Source organism: Camarhynchus parvulus, chromosome 10 (assembly GCF_901933205.1).
Source record: "Camarhynchus parvulus chromosome 10, STF_HiC, whole genome shotgun sequence".
Taxonomy (NCBI): Eukaryota; Metazoa; Chordata; class Aves; order Passeriformes; family Thraupidae; genus Camarhynchus; species Camarhynchus parvulus.
This window is the reverse complement of record NC_044580.1, coordinates 2,079,788-2,100,160: the sequence shown is the minus strand read 5'-3', so window position 1 is coordinate 2,100,160 and position 20,373 is coordinate 2,079,788. Positions and strand designations below refer to the sequence as shown.

The 20,373-nt window shown below is 56.8% G+C and overlaps 3 protein-coding genes across 4 annotated transcripts in view; 1 reads left to right on the top strand and 2 right to left on the bottom strand.

Annotated features, from left to right (window-relative positions):
* Positions 1–373: 373 nt before the first annotated feature.
* On the top strand, positions 374–4,561 carry SNX22 (sorting nexin 22). Of its 2 annotated transcripts, none has more exons than XM_030955002.1 (6): positions 374–474; positions 3,391–3,474; positions 3,562–3,666; positions 3,772–3,825; positions 3,996–4,072; positions 4,202–4,561. In XM_030955002.1, exons 1-6 carry the CDS (start codon positions 403–405, stop codon positions 4,353–4,355), a joined length of 546 nt encoding a protein of 181 aa, XP_030810862.1. In that variant the 5' UTR covers positions 374–402; the 3' UTR covers positions 4,356–4,561. The 2 variants fall into 2 exon arrangements, with proteins under 2 accessions (XP_030810862.1, XP_030810863.1); XM_030955003.1 differs by having other exon boundaries at positions 3,772–3,866; positions 4,202–4,366.
* A 185-nt stretch (positions 4,562–4,746) lies between these two features.
* Positions 4,747–6,770, bottom strand: PPIB (peptidylprolyl isomerase B). The gene is made up of 5 exons (XM_030955001.1): positions 6,526–6,770; positions 5,960–6,073; positions 5,732–5,825; positions 5,176–5,360; positions 4,747–5,076 (listed from the first exon to the last, which is right to left on the bottom strand). The coding sequence occupies exons 1-5, from the start codon at positions 6,679–6,681 to the stop codon at positions 4,954–4,956; spliced, it is 672 nt and encodes a 223-aa protein (XP_030810861.1). The 5' UTR covers positions 6,682–6,770; the 3' UTR covers positions 4,747–4,953.
* A 3,736-nt stretch (positions 6,771–10,506) lies between these two features.
* CSNK1G1 (casein kinase 1 gamma 1) overlaps positions 10,507–20,373 on the bottom strand; it is an 88,636-nt gene continuing 78,769 nt past the window's right edge. The window contains exons 12-14 of the mRNA XM_030955000.1: positions 19,186–19,293; positions 16,424–16,530; positions 10,507–11,264 (exon numbers count right to left, since the gene is read on the bottom strand). Of these exons, the coding sequence (XP_030810860.1) occupies positions 11,210–11,264; positions 16,424–16,530; positions 19,186–19,293 (270 nt within the window). The 3' untranslated portion in view covers positions 10,507–11,209. The remainder of the gene's footprint in view (positions 11,265–16,423; positions 16,531–19,185; positions 19,294–20,373) is intronic.

Below are 20,373 nucleotides of genomic sequence, written 5' to 3'. Positions count from 1 at the left end.
TGGCTCTCTGCCTTTCCTCCGGTGCAAGCCGTTTTTAGGATCTGAGCTCAGCGGGGCTCTGTGGCAATCCCACTTGGTGGCATTCCCCAGAAATCCAGGGTGGAGCTCTCAGGGTGTTCCTACCCCCTCCCTTACCCGGGTTCGCTCCTTCCCAGCCTCGCGTGTGCGCTTTATCAAAACCGATACCCGTTCAAAAAGCGAGAAGGCAGCTCGGGCTGACTTCCCTCTTTCCTTTCCCCTTATCCCTGGAGCCGGCTCCCTGCGGCGCCTCCGCGGCTCCCTCGCTGGGCCCGCCGCATCCCCCCGGGCTGCGCGGGGGCCGTGACCCCGCCGGCGGCGCTCGGGGCGGTCCCTGCCCGGTCCCTGCCCGCTCCGGACCCCGCTCGGGGCCGTGCCCGGGCCATGATCGCCGTGTCCATCCCCGCGGCGGAGCCCTCGGCGGCGGCAGCGCGCGGCCCCGAGCGGGCGCACACGGTGAGGGACGGGGCCGGGGCTGGGGGCTCGGCCGGGGCTGGGGGCCCCTGCCGGGGCTGGGGGCCCTGCCGGGGCTGGGGGCTCGGCTGTGCCCGCGGGAAACGGGCGTGAGGGTGGCTGAGGGTGGCTCCTTCTGTCCCGGGAGCTGCAGGTCGCCGCTTGTCCCCGAGTGTCCCCCGCCCCTCCCGGGAATGCGGGTCCCTGCTCTGGGGGGTCCCTCCCTCGCACTGGCGGTCCCCAAGTTCCCACAGGGTGCCACCCGCTGCTCCCGGGGGGATTTGTCGCTCTCTGCCCCAGGAGTCTTTCACGTGCCCTGGGAATGGAGGTCGCTGTGTGTCCCGGTGGCAGACACAGAACCCCTGCCTTTGAAAGGGGGTGCCCTCTGCTCCCGGGGGTGCCCCTGCTCCGGGGCTGCGGGATCCTGCGTGCCGCTGTCCCCGCTGTCCCCGCTGGCTGCGGGGTTTGCAGGTTTCTGCCTCTGCCCAGGGCTCTCCCTGCCCGGCCGTGCTTCCACCCTAACCCAGGGGCTGGAGGGCTCTCCTGTCCCACCTCCCCCGGGTCCTGTTCGTCGCCGAGCGCTGCCCTCTGTTCCCGGGCTCGGAGCGTCCCCGGCAGCCACAGCGGGAGCCCTGACCCGGGGGTCCGGGCGGAGATCCCACAGGGGTCGCTGCCGATGGGGACCCTTTGCCCCTGAAGGAGGGGATGGGGGACGTGGGCAAGGTGAGATTATTTTGGCCTGGGGAGGAGGGAGGGGCTGGAGGCCTCTGCCTGTCCCTGCAGGGTCCCAGCCGGGGCAGCACAGACCCTTCACCTTTGAAAGGGGAGAGGTCCCATGGCCGGGTGTCCCCTTCTTTCCCTGGGATGCCCCCCCTGCTCTGGGACTGGAGGTCCCCTCGTTCCCCCAGGCCACTCTGAAGTGTCCCAGCCTCAAGGGTTGCAGGTCCTCAAGTGCCCCTGGGTGGTGCCCGCCTGCCCCGGGGGTCTCTGCCTGCCCTGGGGCCCTGCTGGGGGCACCTTCTGCCCTGGAAGTCGGGAGTGTGTCTGTCTGTCCCGCAGCTTCCCCAGGGGTGCAGGGTCCTGCCTTGTCCCCAGGGGTTCCTCCACTTGCCCCAGGGGTTGGAGGCTCTTCCTGCCCACCCCAGGCTCTTGTTCTGGGGATCTTGTCGCTCCCATGGGGTCCCCACCTGCCCGGGAGGGTTTCTCCGTGTGAGTCAGGGACTGAGGGTCCCAGGTGTAACTGGGGAACCCCCTGGCCAGGGTGTTGGGGTCCCTGTCTGTCTGTCTGTCTGTCTGTCTGTCTCTGGGTGCCCCCTCTGCCCTGGGCCTGAGGGTGCCTGCTTGCCCTGGGTGGTGGAGGGTGTGGGGCTCTTAATGTGCCACCGGGGTGTCCCCACATGCTCCAAGTGCTCGGGGTGGGGGGTCCCAGCAGCCTTTACCTCCTCCCAGGGGTCCCAGCTATGCAGTGAGTGAGGAGGCAGGGGGAGAGAGGGGCAGATGGGACCATTGCCCAGAGGAGGAGAGGTCCCCAGCTGTCCTCATGGATCCCTTTCTGGGAAGGGGGACACAAAGCCCTTGAAGGGGAGGGGATGGGGGTCCCTGGCCCAGGGGTGCTGGGCAGAGGTCCCCACAGGGTTCCTTTCTGAGGTGGGTCTGAGGTGGGTCCTCTGCCCTTCTAACTTGGCCTGGGAGGTCCCTGTGGGATGGAGATGTCTGTCTGTCCTCAGGGGCCCACCCTTGAAATCAGGGGCTGTCCCTGGCCTGGGGGATCCCCTCTGGCCCTGGGGAGTGGAGCTGGGGGAAACCCCTTGGCGTGGGGGAAAGAAGGGATCCTCCTGCCTTCCCCAGGAGGATGGAGATCCATGACAATCGCTAGGTAGGGGACCTGACCTGCCTTTGGGAAAGACGGGTTGTCTCCCTCTGTCCCATTGGTTTGATGTCCCCACGTGTCCCTTCCTGGTGTCCCTGCACACCCCAAGGTGTTGGGGGTCCCTGCCAGCCCCAGGATCCCTGTCTGGTGGGGTTTGGTGAGGGTTGGGATGTCACACCTTGCTGTGTCCCATCTGCTTGTGGGGGTCCTGCCTGGTCCCATGGGGCCCCTATTGGCCATGGGGGTGCTGGGGTCTGCCCTGGAGGTTGGGGGTCTCTGCCTGTCCTAGAGAAGTGGAGGTGGAGTGCCCCAGGTGCTCTCCACAGGTGTGTGAGTTAGGGGCCCCTACCTCCCCTGGGAGGCTGGTGAGTGTGATGGGGATAATGAGGATGGTGAGGGTGCTGAGGCTGGGGCTGATGAGAATGGTGAGGATGATGAGAAAGGTGAAGATGATAAGGCTGGAGCTGATGAGGATGATGAGGGATGGTGAGGGTGATGAAGACAGAACAACGAGGACGGTGAGGCTGAGGCTGACAAGGATGATGAGGGATGGTGAGGGTGATGAAGACAGTGAGAACAATGAGCATGATGAGGATGATGAGGGATAGTGAGGGTGATGAAGATGGTGAGAACGACGAGGCTGGGGCTGATGAGGATGATGACGATGCTGAGAATGCTGAAGATGATGAGGCTGGAGCTGATGAGGATGACAAGGGATGATGAAGGTGATGAAGATGGTGAGAACAACGAGGATGGTGAGGCTGGGGCTGATGAGAATGGTGAGGATGCTGAGAGTGCTGAAGATGACGAGGCTGGAGCTGATGAAGATGATGAGGATGATGAGGGATGGTGAGGATGATGAAGACAGAACAACGAGGACAGTGAGGCTGGGGCTGACAAGGATGATGAGGGATGGTGAGGGTGATGAAGATGGTGAGAACAATGAGCATGGTGAGGATGATGAGGGATGGTGAGGGTGATGAAGACAGAACAATGAGCATGGTGAGGCTGGGCTGCCGAGGAGCGCGCTGTCTGTCTGTCTCATGCAGGTGTTCCGGGTGGAGGTGCTGTGCAATGGCCGGCGGCACACGGTGACCAAGCGCTACAGCGAGTTCCAGGCGCTGCACAAGCGGGTGAGAGCCCCAGCTCTGCAGGAGAGGACGTGGGAGGCCTGGCCTCACCCTCTCTGGCCTGCCCTGATCCCCCCACACCTTCCTCAGATCAAGAAGAGCTGCAAGGTGCCTGACTTCCCCCCACGCCATGTCCCCAACTGGATGCCCAAAGCGCTGGAGCAGCGCCGGCAGGCCCTGGAGCTTTACCTGCAGGTGAGGCGTACGTGGCAGGTTCAGGCTGGGGTTTAGGGGTGAGGAACACACGGTAGTGGGCTTGGGAGGGGTTTATTGGGGTGCTGACCCCCTGGAGCATTGCAGGGTGTGCTGTACCACAACGAGGAGCTGCCCCAGGACATCCTGGACTTCCTGAAGGTGCGGTGGTGCCAGCAGAGCCCCAAGGGCAGTAGCCCCCCGTGAGTAGATGAGTTCTGCTGGCACCAGGGTTATCCCACACAGCCCTGCCCTTTGTTAGGCACTCTAACGAGTACCTGGGGGTGGGGATGGTGGTGACAGGCTGAGGACTGGTGTCCCCTCTCCCACAGCAGCACCAGACTCCTGCCCCCCCAGCGCCCCATTGTCGGCTTCTGCTCGGATCCCTACGTGCGGCCACACGGCCCCGGTAAGGTGCAGGGCCATGGAGCAGGGCTCCAAAACCTGCCAGAAGCTCCTCTGGGCCCTACAAAGGTGCTTCTCCTTCACTGGGGCCCAGGAGGGACCCAGCTGTTCCAGCACCCCCATTTCCCCGCAGAGCTGCTCCCCAACGCCGTCCTCAGCGGGGTCCTGCAGGGCCTCTACCTCCCCCTGAGCCGTGTCCCGGCCTGGCAGCACCCCCAGCCTCTGGAATGAGGAGTTCCACGCAGCACCCAGGGATGCAGTGGCGAGAGAAAGGATCCTTGTGGTGAACCTCACTCCTTCCTGCTGGGAGAAGCTGAAGGGATGTTGGGAACTGCTCTCCCACCACCATGCAAAGGGCCTTTGTTGGCAGAGCAGGAGCTCTGCCTTCCCCCTGCTGTTGTGGGCTCGCAGTCTGAGCCTTTGGATGCTGACTGGTGCTGGAAAACCTCTCTGCATCCAGGCTTTGGTGCAATAAATCTGTTGGATTTGACTGACTGGCAAAGTGCTGTGCTGTGGAATTCTCCAAAGCAAACTCAGGGCCAACTGTGGCACTGCTCCCAGCTGGATGAGATGATAAAAAAGGAAGGTGGTTGGAAGGGGGGCTGGAAGGTTGAGGGGTGCATCTGGCTGAGGGATGCAGAGTGATCTGCACCCCTCCAAAGGCAGGAGAGAGGCAGCTCTTTAAAAAACACCTTGGTCACATTTATTGGTGCATGTGCTCCTTACAAAAGTGATGGAAGAGCAGCCTGTGCCCTGTCCCACTGGCTGGAGGCAGCAGGGAGAGGGGCTGGCACTGGGGCACAGCGGGACCCGGTGGCCCCAGGGCAGGGGAAGCACAGCAGCCCCGTCCCACAGCCCCTCAGAGCCTGGCAGGGCCTGGTCCCGTCACTCCTTGGCGATGGCAAAGGGCTTCTCCACCTCGATGGTGCCACAGTCGACGATGGTGACGTCCTTGAGGGGCTTGTCCCGGCTGTCTGTCTTTGTGCTCTCCACCTTCCTCACCACGTCCTGGTGGAGCACAGTGGGACAGTGGGACGTTGGGCTGGCCCAGCTCGGCCAGGCCCTTCCCAGAGCACCGACCCCTCTCCCTCTCCTCCCGTGCCTCACCATTCCCTCCAGCACTTTGCCGAACACCACGTGCTTCCCGTCCAGCCACGGCGTCTTCACGGTGGTGATGAAGAACTGGGAGCCGTTGGTGTCCTTGCCAGCGTTGGCCATGCTCACCCAGCCCGGCCCGTAATGCTTCAGCTTGAAGTTCTCGTCAGGGAAACGGTCCCCGTAGATGCTTTTTCCTAAAGGGGGGGACAAAAAGGCCACAGTGGTTTCATGGAATATGTCAGGTAGGGGTGATGGTTGGTGGTAGCTCCAACACGAGGTGGGTGGGGGAATGAGCAATTCCAGAGCAGGGACTAGCACTGATGCCACAGGGATGCACGAGCCATGGGCTGCTGCAGGGAGCTGGACACCCCAGGGGGCTGGGCAGGGGTGTCGTGCCAAGGGAATGGGGCAGGAGGCTCCCAGTCACCCCATGTCTTTGTGAGCTCCATGCCCACTTGATTCCACCACGCTCCAGCTCTACACTGGTGCCAGGGACAGCCCTGCCGTGGTTGGAATTGTGGCTGCTGTCTCACTCCAAGACAGTGGCTTGGATCCGCCAAGTTACCTCCAGTGCCATCACCACGGGTGAAGTCTCCGCCCTGGATCATGAAGTCCTTGATCACACGGTGGAACTTGCTGCCCTTGAAGCCAAATCCTTTCTGGGGGTGTGGGGGGAGAACATGGAGTGAGGCAAAGGGACAGACCAGAGCTCCATGGCCCCAGCGCTGCCCCAGGGCACCGAGCAGGACCCGAGCAGGGGCAGGTGAGGCCCAGGGTGCCACGGGCCCCTCACCTCTCCGGTGGCCAAGGCCATGAAGTTCTCCACCGTCTTGGGCACTGTCTTGCCGAAGAGCCCGATGACGACACGGCCTGCATCCTCCTCACCGATCCGCAGGTCGAAAAACACCTTGGGGCGGCAGAGGAAGGTTAGGGGGGATCAGGGGAGCCAGACTCACCTTGCTGGGCCAACCCACCCCCGAAAGTCCAACTCACCAACTCCAACCAGGCCCAAACCCTCACTAGGGGAGGTTGGTTGCTGCCCCACAGCCCTGGCTACATCCCCCCAGCAGGAGCCCCCAGCCCAGGCCGTCAGCCCGGGCCCCCCTCAGCTTCCCCAGAGCTGGGCCAAGATCTCCCCAGGCCGCCTCCCCCTTTCTGGTGCCCCCAACCACCCCGCCCTGGACCCTCCCTCCCTCAGGCCTCACCCCACCCTCCCCGTCCGGCCCCTCAATCCCAGCCCATCCCGGGCCCCTCTCCCCACGTTCTCCCTCTCCAGGTCTCCCCCGCCCCATCCGGGCTCTCCCCCCCCGGAGTCTTTCTCGATCCCCCCCCGCCGGCCCCGCCTCGGCCCCCCCCGACCTTGGCGGTGACCTTGGGTCCCTTCTTGCGCTCGTCGGCGCGGGAGGCCGCGGGCAGCAGGAGCAGGAGGGCCGCGCCCAGCGCCGCCGCCGCCACCAGCACCTTCATCCTGCGCCGCTCGCAGCCCGGCCACAGCGCCCGCCGCGCCGCCGGCATCCGGCCACGCCCGCCGCGCACCCCCGCCCGCACCGCCTCTTGGTACTGCCCGCGCCGCTCGCCCGCCCGCTCCGCCCGCCTGGGCGCGACCAACAGGGTCCCACAGGGGGGGAAAGCCGCCCCTTCCGGCCGGGAGGAGCGCGGGCGTGTGCCACGTTGCCCCTCGCTGGGCGGCCGCGGTGCTGTCAATCATGAGCGGAGCGCCGCGATGATTGGTTCCCGAGGGGGAGGCGGTGGAAGAGGGGCGGGACCGAGGGTGGCGGTGGCCAATGGGACGGGCGGAGGGCGGGGCTGAGGCAGGGCGGGGGCGCTGTCCCGCCGTGTCCCGCTGTGGTGTCCCCGCTTTGTCCCCGCTCTGTCCTCGGAGCCCGCTGTGTCCCCGGTAGCAGCAGCCGCGGCCCCGGCGCAGGGGGACATGGAGCGCCCGAAGCCCGCGGAGGGAGGACGAGCCGAGCCCCCGGCGAGCTGAATGGCTGCGGTCAATGGCTGAGCGGGCGCGTTGGAGAGATGCCGCCCGAGAGCCAAACTAGAGACACCTGAACCAAAGTGTGCCCACAGTTGGGACCTGCTCCACACTCTGATCTCTCGTGTGGCATTTTCCCCTAATTCCCAGCCTTAAATGTACTATTTTTAGTATGATCTTTCATTTCTCGGTCCCAAAAATTTGTCCGGGGACACGTGCGCTCTGAGAAGGAGATGAACCTCAAAGGCTCCCTGCCTGACCCTTGGAACCCACATCTCCATCTTTGAGGTTTATCTTTGTGGGGACTGACAGTGCCCCAGACCTGATGAAAACCTCATTCCCACATGTTCAGCTAAGTGCAGGATTTGCAATCACAGACCGGTCTGGGTTCGAAGGGACCTTTACGAGTCTAACCCCTGCCATGGGCAGTGACACTTCCAGTGATGGTGCTAAGCTGAACATTGGCATCTGCAACACCACAGAAAATCCTGTGGGCTTCCAGCCCGGCCTCTCCAGGTATTTAAGAGGAATTAGGGCTTCTCTCACTCCTTCCTTCAGTTTTTATCCCACAGCCTTGCCAAGGGGGCAACTCCCAGTACCCCTCTCCCTGTGGTCCCTTCTGCCTCAGGGACACGGCATCCTGCATTCCAGGATGGCTGAAGTGGGAATGTGTGTGCCCAGGGAGAAGGGAAATCAGTACCACCATGCCTTGGCTGAGCTCCATAAGGCTGAACCACCCATGGCTGTAAAGCATGAAGTGTTGAGAAGGTCTCACAAGGTCCCACCCATGCATTGTCCCCTCCAAAGGGAACAGAGAGTGACACAAACGCCCAGCAGAGCCAAAGGAAGACAAAACACAAGTGCCGTGGTCAGGCTGAGGTAATAAATACTTCTATTCATGGAGAACAATGCAGCAGTGCAATGTTTTATTGAAAAAAAAAAAAAATCATCTCACTTGATACCTCAGAAGACTGCATCGCAACGTTGGAGGGCCGAGAGCCGCGTCAGAGGCACCTGCACCAGGAGCCCCCAGGAGCCCTCCCCTGCCTGGGGTCTCCTGGCTGCCAACTGCTCCCGGCAGGGAGAGGAGGGACTGCCCAGGTTAATGCCCTACGTCCTACCACAGCATGGCTGGCTCAGTCTGGCTGCTCTCCTTGTCACCTCCGAGCTCCCCGGGGACAGCGGTTCCCTCAAGCACAGGACTTGCTGGTAACCTGCTTTCTTTTCTTTTCTTTCTTTTTTTTTTTTTTTTTTTTTTTTTTTTGTTAAAAAGCCACCCCACATCTTTGCCCTTTTTTTTTTTTTTGAAGAGTCCAACGTACGATTATAGTGCAAGAGGGCTTGGTACAAGTGAGCATTACCAGCATGCCGTGGGGGGACAGTCCTCCCCTACAAACACATCATTGTAGGATTAAAAGAACACCGTATCTCTGGAGAGAACCTGTAGTGGGTCACCATGAAACAGCTTTCAAACCAACCCACTTAAAAACAAGGTCAGGAAAGTTTCTAAACGATCAAATACATTCACTTAAAAAAAAAAAAAAAAAAAAAAACCCCCAAAAAAACAACGAAACAAAAAGAAACCAAAAACATTTAGGAACAAAACCTGTTGAGATGGCCCCTTTCCCCCCGCCCTCCCTCACCCTGCAAACACTTACATATGCTGCAACTACAAGCTGCTCCTTGAGCGGAGGCAGCGAGGAATGACCAAACACGGCAGGAGATGCAGAAGGAATCGAGTTCTGGTGACAGGCACTTAGTGGGGCTTGGGAGGGCAGCAACGCAAGTGTCTCAGGGCCAGCTCTGTGGGCAGCGGGCAGGGCGGCTCCCGGGGAGCGCCCCTGCCCCTGGACACCTTCCCAAGATGCCAAACCATGGTTTCCTACAGCAGAGAGAGGAATGCCTGTGCCACAGACGCAGCTCCTGGGAACCACTGGCAGCGGAGGAGTTTGGAGGGAGAAAGGTGGAATGTGCCCGTGGGCTGCACACCTGGCACAGTGTGCCTGTGGGAGGTGAGCGGTGCCCTTCCTGCCCTGTTCCCACCCCAGCCCATGGCCTGGCTGGAGGAAAGCGCTTTGCTGAGGGGGAAGGAAGGAGGTGCATGTGTGAACCGAGGGCTCTGCGCCTCCGTTGCGCTCTCGGGGATAAGGCATGGAGAGAACGCAGCAGAGAATGGAGAAGAGATGCCCTGCAGGGATCCTGGCCAGGAGGGAGGCTTCTCCACCCTGGCACCACAGCAGTGTCTGCCTGGCTCAGGAATGCATGAGGAGCAAGCCCAGAGCTTGCTGCCCAGGCTGATCTCGTGCCCTCTAAGCCTGCTCCTACCCAGCCAGGGAAACTGAACCTCCTGGCAATGCTGCTCTGTGAACTCCAAGCTACACAGCTTAGCATTAAATCAAATAAACAAGAATGAGATCTAGTCTCTCCCTTTCCTCCCTTCATGCTCTCCATGATTTTTGGGTAAGCCAGGCCCAAGTTTATGACAACTGAACTATTCCAGCCTGATCTGGTGTCACACTTGGAAAGACAAAGTCCAATGAACTACTTATAACCTCCCCAAAGCTGCTCGAGTTCTCCCACAGCCCTGCCACCTCTCCAGTTACCCCTGGCAGCCTCATCTCCAATTTGGGAAACACTGCAGTTGGATGCATGATTTCAGTGTTTTTCTGGGTGTGCAAAGCACCCCAAGCCCTTTCCTTGCTATTGGTTTGGCTCAAAGTGGTGCAGGAGAACCGTGGCTGCTGCAGGGGTGGGATGGTGCCCCGTGCTCACAGAGAGGATGTGAAGGCGATTCCAGTCAAACCTATCTGACCACCGGGAGATGGGATCAGTGTTAAGGCATGAAGTATCCTCTCCCCTGCTGGGGATGCTTTCCTCCCACTAATATGTTCTTGCAGAAGGTTCCCAACCAGCCCAAGGAGGGATTTGGGAAGGCTGCCTGGCTACCCACACCGAGAAATGCCCACGCTTCAGGAAATGGCTGTTTCCTAGGAACCTCAATCCTGATCTACCTCTCAGACCAGCACAAATTTCTCTGGCTTGGCAAAGGCCACGCCGCTCCCTCCGGCCCATGCTGGGTCAGGCACGGTGTAGGAAACCATGGCAAGGACATTCACTGGCAGCTAGGAAGGGTGATTGGAAATTCAAGTATGCTTTCCTCAGCGCACGGCCCAAGGTGGGCGTCAGGAGCCCCAGACTGGCACGAGGGTTGTGGACATCCCCACTCAACCAAGGGCATTTCCGTGCACCCCGCCATCCTCCCCGCTGGATGTCTGCCTGCGCTGGCGTGGCCACGCAGAGATCCACAGATACAATGTGCATCTGTAAATGCTAAAAATAATAAAAAGTGCAACGACCTCAGCTTCTTTAAAACAATCCACACTGCTCTGTTACTGTCACAGGAGGGAGGTGTCAAGGGAGCCGGAAAAAAAAAACCCTAACTGGAACAGTAGATTGCAAATTTCTCACAGCTTGCACATTACAGTGTAACTGTTCCCAAGGAGCCACAGAGAGAACCTGTCTCTTCCTGCTGCAGCAGTCAGGCCCTTCTCCTAGCAACTCTCCTGCTTGCCCCGCATCCTCCTGCCCTCTCCACAGCCAATCGAGCCTATGGAATTTCTTCACTTAATTAAGGAGGGAGGAGGACAGAGGAGCAGAGTGCAGGGGAGGGAGGGGAGGAAAGTGAGCAGGAACTAAGCACAGTCCTCAGGTTTGCGTCAACGATGCCTTCACCGTAAACAATGGGAAGGAGGGTCAGCCAGCCAGCCCCCCTCCCAGGGCGACCAAGACCTGAGCCAGCCACAGTCCTGGTCCCAAAAGGAGCTTCAGGCTTGGAGTGAATGAGGGAGACCATTCAGCAGATCCACCCCAGAGTGGTTTGTTTTGGAACGTTTTCTTCTCTTTTTGGTTTAAAATGTCACTTGGGTTTTTTTTTTCTTTTTTGTTTTCGTTTTTCTCTCTTCCTCCTATGCCTCCTCCTCCTTCCTCCTAAAGAGAAGCCCCTTCCAGTAAGACAGGGCAGGAGCTGCAGGCGTGGTGGTTCCTGCAAGGCCCAGGAGGCACCGGTCACTTGTGACGCTGAGCCGTCTTCTTCCGTTTCCTCTTAAAGAAGCAGCAGCACCTGGGGCACAAAGGACAAGGAGGGAGAGTCAGCCCCATGCCTGGCAGCCTGTGATGTCCCCACAATGTCCCCATGATGTCCCTGCCATCCCCCCACTTGTCCTCATGCAACAGCATCTCTGCCTGCCCGGCCTGGGCCCCACCACGCTGCCGGGATGGGGGGCAGGTGCTGGTGGGTGGGTGACACCTCCAGCCTGGCCTGGGAGACCAGGCATGGCCAGCTGGGGTGTCTCACTGCCAGGCCCCAGAGTGCCAGCCAGGCTTCTCCCTCCCAGCTGGGCTTCTCCCTCCCAGGCTCCACTGGAAGGCAAGGAGCCATCTGGGAAAGCAGTAAAACAGGGACCCAGGTGCTGCACTCCCTCTGTCCCACCCCAGAGGAACTGGACTGGGGAGGTGAGCTCTGGCTGCTTTTCCCAGCCACAAGACACACGGTTTTCACTACTGTTCACTAACAAAACGAGTTCCAAAGAGACCTCGGCTCAGGGACCAGGTTTCTTTACTGAACCTTTCATGACAACCAGAGCTTCCACCTTGGATCAATCACTCAGTGCCGGGATGCAGAACCCCTGCTTCTTCCCCCATCCGATGTGAGGGTGGTGCACAGGATTAGGGGAAGCAAGAAGGATGGAGAGTGGAGGCTGAGGTGGGGAGAGGAACGCCCAACGCAGCTGAACCGTGAGGAGCGGTGGGTTCCCTGTGGGATACACTGGGAGCAGTCATCCAGAGCCTAAACTCCTCCTGGCTTCCTGCAGAATTCCTTGGTGCTGAACATGTATCTACCTTTCTACCCTGAGCCCGCTGTCAGGAATGCTCTGCACATCTGTGAGAGTCCTCCTAAGCTATGTGTCTTTCTCCATCTGCTGGGACAGCTGTCCCTGGAGAAGCCTGGGTGATGCTGGAAGACTGCTCTTTCAGGCTGCTGGAAGGGATGCTTGCATAAACAACCAGAGTAGACCACTGAGTCTTAGAAGATCCCGAGTTGGAAGAGACCCACAAGGATCACTGAGTCCAACTCCTGGCTGGACAGCCCCAAGAATCCAACCATGTGCCTGAGTGTGTCGTTCAAATGCTCCCTGAGCTCTGGCAGGCAAACATGAGGATGCAAAGACTGTTTTTTCCTACAACCATCTGTTGTAGGCTAAAAACATTCCAAACCATTCTACCATCTTCTCCAAACTATTTTTCATTGGGTCCCTCATGGAGTGTCAGCTTTACACCCCTGTCCTCTCAGAGCTGGAGGAACTCTCACCCAGATACTTGTCCCTGGGTGCACAAGCTTCACTCTGGGGTGCAAAATCGATGTGTGAGCACAACCTGCCATGAGCTGAGCCTGCCAGCACAGATTGACTGCTTGGGAGAATAAACAACTCTCCCTGTGACATGGAGAGCTCCCACAGCCCCTCAAGAGGAGGGACTCCTCCCAGTGCATGGACTGATGTCCATGATTTGTCTCTAGGCTCCTGAAAGGCCCAGCTCGGTGGTGGGACGAGGAGAAATGCAAAGCCCTTGTCCTTGCAGGGCAAGTGATGCCTCCATTGCTGCCCACCCACCCTGAGGTGTTTGTCTGCCACCTCAGCACCCCCATCCCAGGCTGGAACCCCCACCCCAGGACTGCTCTGGCATTTTGTTGTCCCGGGCCATCTGCCACCATGTCCTGCTTTAGCCTGTTGCAGTATTTGTCCCACAGTAGCCACCTTCCTTCATGGCTTGTGCGATGGTGAGTAAGGGGCACGTCACAGGGAGAGGATGGAGGATGCACGAGTCATGGTTTGGCATGCAGCGGGTAAGGGAAGAAGGGGCTGAGCAGCACTCGACTCCTTGGGCACCGAACAAAGGGAGCTGACTGACTTCTGGCTGGTTTTCCTTGTGACTGTCTTTTTAGGCTCTTACTCAAAGGTCCAGGGAAGGGTTCAGGAAAGGAAGTCCTGGCAGTTCAGACAGGCAGAGGCAAAACACCAAAATAAAAGGATAAGGCAGGCTGACAATTACAGAACGTGATCTCTCTGCATGCAGATGATGCCCAAGAGAACAGCCCCAGACTACGACATACAGAGAAGCCAGAGATGCCAGAGGTATTGGAGGCAATGCCTATGGAGAGCAGGGCAGAGTCAGTCTCTCATCCAACAAGGACATTCCTCGCCACACACGGGCTTGGCCCCCTCGCTCTGTGGCAAGTTCCACCCATCAGCCCATCCTGGAACCTACAAACTCATCTGAGTGTCTGCATGGCCCTTCACTTACTGGGTACGTGGTTTCCCCAAGGGGCATCTCCTGGGACAATCTAAGACTGGAACACTACAGCTTCAAATGTCTGATAAAACACCAAGCTGGGCTTGGACCAGTGCTAATCCCAACCTTTCCACCCCTTCTTTCCTGGAGAAGCCCATTCACCTGCACCTTAGCTGGCTGGAAAGGAGCCACCTTCCACCTGTCCTCTCTCAGTAGGGGCTCTGTCACTAATGAGGACTCCCTGGCCTCGTCCTGCCATCCTCTCTGGCCTGTGCTTCTCCGAGAGGAGACTTTCCAAGGAAGTGAGTGGCCCCTCTCCTCAACACTCAGTGCAGGGTTTTCGCTTTGTGACCGTCTGCGTGAGGAATTCCTGCAAGAGGCTCAGCCAGCCTCGGCCTGACTCTGCCCAACTCCATCAGGCATCATCTGCTCACAGACATAAAACGTTTTGGGGGAGATGGAAAGCCAAATAGGAAAGGATTCAAATCTGATTTTGCATCCATCCATTCAGAGATCAGCCAAATCCCTCAGCCTAGTGTGGCCGGTCAGACACAGCCCATGCCCTCCCCAATATTGCAAATGGTCCTAAAATCAAAACGGCTCTGGGTTGGCTTTGACTTTGTGCCTTTTTAGCGTTTGGTGGGTTTGGTTTTGCCAACCCCAGTCTAGTCTGGTCCGCTCCCCCTTGCATGTGGACTGGAGAGAGGGACTCACCACAAGTTGAGCATTTTCAGGCAGCTACAGAGAGTATAGAGAAAAAACACAGAAAGGAAGAAAGAGCGATTAGTTCACAGAGGTGGGATGGAAGCGAGTCACTGCAGCCATGCAAACATGCAGTGCAGAGCGGCAGACACACAGCAGGCCTGCCCGCCGCCCGCCCCAGCACTCACACCGCTCTGCCCTCGCACCTCTGCAGGGCACGGGGCTCCGACCAACGCCCGCTCCACGGAGGCACCACAGCCCTCGGGCTCTTATCCGGGGCTGGGGTCAGAAAGGAACCCCAGGCCACCATCAGCTCTTGTCCCCTGCAGCTCCAGCAGCAGCAGAAGGGCCCGATGATGGATCTACACCTGGGACCTGCCCTCCAGCGACACCCACTGCCAGAATCCGGAGCTGTTCTCCAGCACGCTCCAAGCAGGAGCATTGGCACAGCTCTGCCTGTGGAGTGCCAGGGAAAGCCCATCCTGCTACTGCACAGCATCTCAAAACACAGAGCCCAGCTCCAGCTCCTGCCAGCTCTCTCTGGCACCCTTTCCTGCACAGCAGAAACCCAAAGTCCTTTGTCCATGTGTGATCAGAGACGTAAGGAAAGACAAAGCCTTCCCTGTGGCAAACAGAATGAAGTGATCTATGCTTGGGAATTACAAGAGACCCCAAACCTGTCAGTGCAAAGCAGCATATGCTCTGCTTCCCAGCACCTCCAAAACCTATCTGGGAGCACACAAACAAGGGCTGGAGAGAGACAGGACAGCTCCATGTGCAGTGGGATAGGGCCTGGGTGGCACAGCTCCTTCCCACCTGGCTTGACATCTCCCTAGTACACAAGAGTGGGGCTGGACCTGGCCTCACTGCACAAACATGGGCTGGAGATGTTCCTGGTTCTTCCTTGCACTGGGTTGTTGGATCAGAACTGTTGAGGATGACAATCTGCCCCATCCTAGGAGACACATGCCCAGGGGGACCCCCTTCAGAGCCCATGATGCCAAGCTGGTGGTCTCTGTTGGCCACACAAACCACATCTAACAGGAATGTTGCCCACTCTGGAAGTTGCTCCTCAAGATCTCCCCCACCCTCCCAGCTTGATGAGGAGCCTGCAGCAAATCTGAGGCTTCCTGGGCTGGGAGGAGAAGGTGTGCCTGTGGCTGCTGGGATCAAGGCCAGGCCAGCTACCAGCGAGCAAGACCCCACACACATGGCTTCCCGAGGGATTGGGGAATCCCTGAGGGAGTGGGGAACAGAGAGCAGAAGACCTTCAGGACAACCAGCACAGATGACACACACCTAGGGACCTTTTCCATCCATACACCCTTCCTGTATTACACCTGCCACTTTTCCTCTTCATACAGAAGTGCCTGCACAGGTTGAGGCAAACAATGGGGGACAAGTGGCACCAGGATCACCCAGTCAAATAATAACCAGGCAGCTGGGCCATGTCTCAGCACTGACCAGTTCAGTGCTCACCCCCTCACTCAGGGGGTGCCAGAACTCTGTGGTGACCCTGCAGTGACAGGTCTCAGTTGAGTTCAGAGGTGGTGACAAGGTGCAAAAGGTGACATGATGGTGCTGGATACAGGACAGGAGCCAAAATGGTCAGAGCAGCAGCTCTGACAGCAGTTCTCACACCTGACCACAAGCTACAGGAGAGGTCAGCTTAGAGGGAGCACTTTCTCCTCAACAAGCTACTTCTGGTTCCTCTCACTCAGCTTCTCAGGGCTGGACCAAGAGAACCCCCAGGGAGAACAACCCATCCCTGCAAGAGTTACTTCCAGCCTGTTCTGGATACCTGTCACACACCTCTCACAGCCAGAAATGAAGTGACAACTCTCAGACCAAGGATCTCTTTGCTGAGCTATGCTCAAGCTACTCCTACACTCTCAGCACAAAAGCACAGTGTGTTCTCCCTCTGCAATGGGGGCTGCTCACTGGGATTCCTGAGATCAGCTCCCAGGATTTTGGTATCTGTGCTACTGAAATGTCTATCTGGCAATACATGCTCTGAGTAAGAGTTCTGTTCTCCAGGCATGACAAGTGTCAAAGAGAAGCAGCAGCAGCAGCAGCACTGAAGGCACCATGCACAAAAGCAGCAATAGGCAAGGAAAAGGGCATGGGACACGAGCACTGAGGACTTTGCCACAGAAAAATGTCCCCACTCGCTTCCCAGGAGAAGGATAATGACCAACCAGTGGAAAGCCTGGTGTAAAGCAAACGTACTTAGCTTCCTCCACCACCTCCACCTCCGCCTGCGCCGTGATGGGTGCGTTGGAGTGCGCTCCTGTTGGGTCGTCCACGTTCAGCTCCCCGTTGGTTGAGCTCACCACCTGCAACACAAAGGAACATCCCGTTCACCAGGCTGCCTGGCAAGGGCTGCTGAGGGAATGGGAAAGCTGGCAAATCACCACTTACTCCTGTCTCTTTTCACCCTCTCAGGAGGCTGCTGAGTTTTGTGGGTGCCTTGGAGTCTCCAGGCTGGAGCAGCCAAGGCAGAGCAGCAGGCAGGGGCTGTGTGTGTGCTCCCCTGCTCACATTCCTGTGCCCAGCCCACGACTTTGCATTGAGAGGCCCCTCTGGGAGTGCAGGCACTGGTGTGAGCACTGATTGCCAGTCCCATCTACACACACGAGCTGTACCATGCTGATTGTTTCCTCCTGACATTTTTACAGGTGAGCAGCTCAGTCCTGTTGTCTGACAGGACCTCCTCTTAGCCTTTCTACAAGGTAAAAGGAGGCATTTCCCATGGGGTGGGGGTAGGGGTGGCACTCAGAACTCCTGGTGGCTCTGGATGATCTGAGCACCAGGGATGAAGGGAAGGAAGCCCTTGCAGCAGATGTCCCCTAGTCAGCACATTATGTTAATTTTGAACACTTCAGTCCTACAAGGAGCTGCTGTTTCTGTCAAACAGTCCCCTTGGGCTCTGCCAGGACAGGTTAGAACTCAGCTCACATGGTGCTCTCCTCGAGTGACAACTCCTTGGTGTTCACCCCTTTCCTTACTCATCATGCCTCGGCTGCCCTGGGTTCTCCAGACCCCCATGCTTCCCATGCAGATCTGCAGAGCACTGGCACTTAATTGTGTTGTTCACAGGGCTCTTCCCACACTTTGTTCAGCTGCTTGTTAAATTCCATGTTACAAAAGGCTTTGATTTTCCTCCTTGCTTTTCACATGCCGCCACTTCATCTTCATGTGGCAAATTCTGCCTTAAAGGGAATGGGGACTCGAAGCTGCTGACCTGCCAAAGTCCAGCATGAGCTGGGGTGTCTGCTGAGGAACAATTCCAGCCTCTGCAGCTTAGCAGCCACACACAGCACATTTCCTGTTCTCAACTGCAGATAAGCAGAATTTTAGTGCTTACAGTGGCACAAGGAGCTTGTAAACTGCTCAGGTTGGCAACTCTTCCCATCCGATTCCTAGGGCTGCTTCAGTGCTGCTGTCACAAGGAAACATTCCCCTCACTAAGAGGGACCAATATGATTTTTATTCATGCCTCAACATATGTTATACATGAGATGAAAGATTCCTGTAAGAGCTGTGCTAGCAGCCCTGTCCCTGGGGAGGCTTCTCACAGCCAGTCAGGGCAGAGAAAGCCTCCGTGATCGGATTGTGAGTGACCTCTCCCCACCTGCCCATGAAGAATGTCCGGGGAATTCAGGCTGTGGGAAGAACATTAACACATAAAAGCAGCTAACTATGACACAAGGAGGGTCATTTTGCTTTGGGCTGCTAGGAGGGAGTGGGGGCTCACTTGTAGGACTTGTAGGCTTGCTTCTAAGCTCCTTTTATTGTGGAACGGGACACTCACATAAAAAAAATTAAATAAGAACATGTACTCTGTATTGAGTGCTAAAGCTGTACAATCACAGATTGGTTTGTGTCAGAAAGAACCCTTACAGTTCATCTAATCCAACCCCTTGACATGGGCAGGGACACCTTCCACTAGAACAGGTTCCTCCAAACTCCACCTACCCTGATCTTGGACACTTCTCCAGCTTACTCTCTGCTCACATCTGAGAGCAGAGCTACACATTCATCAGGTTCTCCTGATTTTTGTTTTTCTGTTTCTCACTAAAATATCTTTAAATTAAAAGAGAACCGAGGCTAATCAAGCCAAAACCACATTAAACCCAGCTAAATATCAAGAATGAGTAAAAATGTCAACCTAATCTGCATTTTCCTTAGGGACATCCTGCACTACCTGTCTCCTTGGCTCAGCTCTGTCCTGCTCCAAGCACTAATTCCCATTTCACCAGAGCCATTGTTCAGGGTGTTGTGTCCGACAGCAGAGCCAGCTCTCACAGCAAAGCTGTGCCAAAGAGGCAGCGATAGCAGAGTTCCTGTCTGCTTGGATGACTCCTGCACCTTCTCTCCAGCTTGTCCAGCCAGCTCACTCTGGCTTTAGTGCCAGAAAGTCCCTCAGCGAGCTTGAGTGACAACCAGGACATGTAGGGCTTCACAAATATGAATTTTTCAGGAATTTAAAAACACTGGTAGTGCCAGCTCCAGCACTGTCTGTTGCACATCCTCTGCTCATCTCCTGGCAGTGCAACCCTCTGAAGATCCACCTTGTGCCCACCATGCCCTCAAACTGGTGGTGATCTGCTGTGGAACAGCTCAACTCTTCCCAATATTAACGGGGACTATGTACAACAAATCCTACTTCAGCTGCTTGTACTGCCCTAGAGCATCTCCAAGATAGAAGAGAGGGTACTTAATAGACCAGATCTACTAATGCCACTCCTTTTTGTTTTCACTTTAACAAATTTAGGCTCAAAACTTCAAAAAAGCTTAAAAAACTTTGTTGAAACAGTAAAAGCCATGGTGTTGGCCATCACAGCTTGGGTCCCTCCCAAACCATGGTTTGAGCATGACGTATGGGACAGCACCAGTGAAACTGCTCTCCTGACCACAACATTGCTGCAATTTGAGGAGAATTCAGGGGGTTTAACACAAGGGCTGCACACAACAGAAGGAAGAGGTACCTGCACAGATCCTCCATGTCGATCTGCAGCCAAATGAGATGTCAAGTACGAGGTATTTGTCTGCCGGCTCGGCTGGATCTCCCACTCCCCTCGGCGATCCGATGACACCTGCTCAGGAGTTCAGGAGCATGAAAGAAACAGAAGGGAGGGCAAAAGGTGAACGAGGAGAAGAAATAAAGGTGTATTGGTTAGTGAGTTAGTTTCTTTGCAGAAAGCAAGGCATTTACACTTTTAGCTGGGCTAAAATTCCCCTTTACCAAGTGCACCTCATTATTTCCTTCTGTAGTGGCTGCAGTGATCCACTGTGGGAATGGATTTCATCTCCTTTAGCTGCTGAATGAAGGGAAAGATCTATTCTGGAAATAATTTCTTTAGAACAGCTTCCCTTCCATGGATTTCAGCACAGCCACAACTACACTGACAGTATTTAACTATGTCTGTCAGGCCACACGCAGCAGAGCACTCGGCTCGGCAGCAAGATGGGATTCACAAAGCTCAACCTCCCTCAAATACATCTTTTCAAACTAAAACTTTGCAACATAAACCGAAGTCAAACATTTAATTTCACCCAAAGGCAGTTCCACATGCTGATTCACCTGTGCAGTGCAGAAGGAAACATCCACACCTGCTTAACTGAAGAGAGGATTGGGGGCTTTTTGGGTTTCTGCAGAAAAGTAGATAAGATGCTTTGGCTAATAAGTTTCCTCTTTGCCCCCAACAGAAGAACACCAGGTGATTTAAATTATTAGAACTTCATTTATTTTCTTAGAAGAATCACTCTGCACTTGCACGTGAAGCTCAGGTGGGTCATTGTTGGGGGTTAGGGTTTTTCCTTTTGCTTCTTTCTTTCAGGGAATGTTGTCCCATCTGTTGCTAAGATACTTAAGAGAACAAAAGATGCAGCTGGGAGGAGGAGGTGAGGAAAGTGTGCAGCTGGCTACTCTCTTACTTGAGGGGTTTCTCTGGGGAAGGGCAGAGTTACCACGAGATTTTAGGCTGAGGGAAGGGGCTGGGTGCAGCTCCCCTCTCGCTGTCAGCATCGGGGAGAACATTTGAGCTGTTGTTTACTGTGGGGAAATTCACTGCCACTGCTGGAGCCCAGCCCTGTACTGCTTCTTCCTTACAGTGGGTGAGCCTTTGCTCGTAAAAGAAGCCGTAGGACTGAGACATTATTAACATCTGATCAAA

Coding starts and splice junctions, on each gene's coding strand:
- SNX22 (XM_030955002.1), top strand. CDS start 403: ATGATCGCCGTGTCCATCCCCGCGGCGGAGCCCTCGGCGGCGGCAGCG. Junction 3,667..3,771: donor CCCTGGAGCTTTACCTGCAG/GTGAGGCGTACG, acceptor GGAGCATTGCAG/GGTGTGCTGTACCACAACGA. Junction 4,073..4,201: donor CGTGCGGCCACACGGCCCCG/GTAAGGTGCAGG, acceptor ATTTCCCCGCAG/AGCTGCTCCCCAACGCCGTC.
- PPIB (XM_030955001.1), bottom strand. CDS start 6,681: ATGCCGGCGGCGCGGCGGGCGCTGTGGCCGGGCTGCGAGCGGCGCAGG. Junction 6,074..6,525: donor GACCCAAGGTCACCGCCAAG/GTCGGGGGGGGC, acceptor TGCCGCCCCAAG/GTGTTTTTCGACCTGCGGAT. Junction 5,361..5,731: donor CCGTGGTGATGGCACTGGAG/GTAACTTGGCGG, acceptor CCCCCCCTTTAG/GAAAAAGCATCTACGGGGAC.